Below are 1,394 nucleotides of genomic sequence, written 5' to 3'. Positions count from 1 at the left end.
ATAGATAGATAGATAGATAGATAGATAGATAGATAGATAGATAGATAGATAGATATGTAAGAGAAAAAAAGAAGTAAAAGAAAACAACAAAAACATAGAAAACGAAGTCGGAAGTTGAAGAACGAACATAATATGCCGTAATCAGTAAGGAAACACGTAGGCCTACGCTGATATATTTTAAAAAATGAAATAAACAGAATATTAAACGCATATGTGTTTCTAAAAGACAAAGGACGCTTTTGCAAAGGTGTGTTTTATTACATCAAACTAATCACGAAATCAGCTCTTACCTTTGTGAATAAAGAAATGATCGACGACTGCATCCCACAGAACTTCACTTTGATTTAATATTTCTTAAGGTTCCTTTTCGGACACCGTGTCTAGAAGTCTGTCCACAATTTCAATTTTACTATTGCCACTTTAGCTGAGAGCATAGCTTGCGACATGTAGATTATACTTTGAATTAGAATAATACATTGGAAACAATAACGGCCACTCTGCAATTAGAACGTTAATCCAAACGAGAGAGTAGGCCTACATCCTCCGCCAGTTACCCAGACAGCCAGCTCCTGCAGACAAATGATTTTCAACCAGCGATACTGCATCTGGTTACATTAGCGAGGTTGACTGGCCCATGCAAATGGCTTTTCCTTGGTCCGCGTTTGTTTGTTTGTTCATTGCCTGGGATTTTTCCCCGTTCGATGAAAGATAGATCTATGTGAAACGTGTGGTGTCCAACAAAAGGTCAGCTAGTGATTGATGTTATCGCATGTCCCCTATATTTTATGTCAAACGTGTATTTTATTTAATTATTTCTTTATCAATTTTTTATTTTTACTCTATCGACTCCAACCAAAAACGTTTGTCAAGATGGGCTGAAATGCTATCTCAAAAAAGAAACAAAGACCTCTTCACTGGCGACATCCCACGGCATTGACCAAGAAATACATCTATTAAAATATGTGTTGTTGTATGCTTTGTTTAGGTGTGTGGGTCGTTGGCAGAAAGAAAAACCTAAAAGTCGGAAGGATTATGTTCGCGTTTCACAAATAAAAAATAAGAAAGGGCCCCAATAAGAAAATCGCATTTTTGTTACAGTTAGAAATAGCAGGCCACACGAGATGAACCATTCGCAATTCTGTAAGACTATGTTTGTATAAGTGTGTGCGTGTGCGTGTGCGTGTGCGTGTGCGTATATGTGCATGTATGTGTGTGCGTTTGTGTGTGTGTGTGTGTGTGTTTGTGTGTGTGTGTGTGTGTGTGTGTGTGTGTGTGTATGTGTGTCAATATAATTATATATATGTATAAGTCTGAGTGTCAATATGTGTGTCAATATGTGTGTATGTGTGTCTGGGTGTATGTGTGTCTGAGTGTGTATGTGTGTATGCATGTGT

At 37.5% G+C, this 1,394-nt stretch overlaps 1 protein-coding gene across 1 annotated transcript in view; it reads right to left on the bottom strand.

The window, feature by feature from the left end:
• The window catches only part of LOC101849572 (glycoprotein-N-acetylgalactosamine 3-beta-galactosyltransferase 1), a gene marked incomplete in the record, with an annotated part of 33,281 nt that extends 32,387 nt beyond the window's left edge, over positions 1-894 (bottom strand). Inside the window, 1 exon segment of the mRNA XM_035968932.1 lies at positions 291-894. Coding sequence (XP_035824825.1) covers positions 291-323 — 33 coding nt within the window.
• Positions 895-1,394: the final 500 nt, after the last annotated feature.

Source organism: Aplysia californica, unplaced genomic scaffold (genome assembly GCF_000002075.1).
Source record: "Aplysia californica isolate F4 #8 unplaced genomic scaffold, AplCal3.0 scaffold00006, whole genome shotgun sequence".
Taxonomy (NCBI): domain Eukaryota; kingdom Metazoa; phylum Mollusca; class Gastropoda; order Aplysiida; family Aplysiidae; genus Aplysia; species Aplysia californica.
This window is presented reverse-complemented; position numbering and strand designations above follow the sequence as displayed.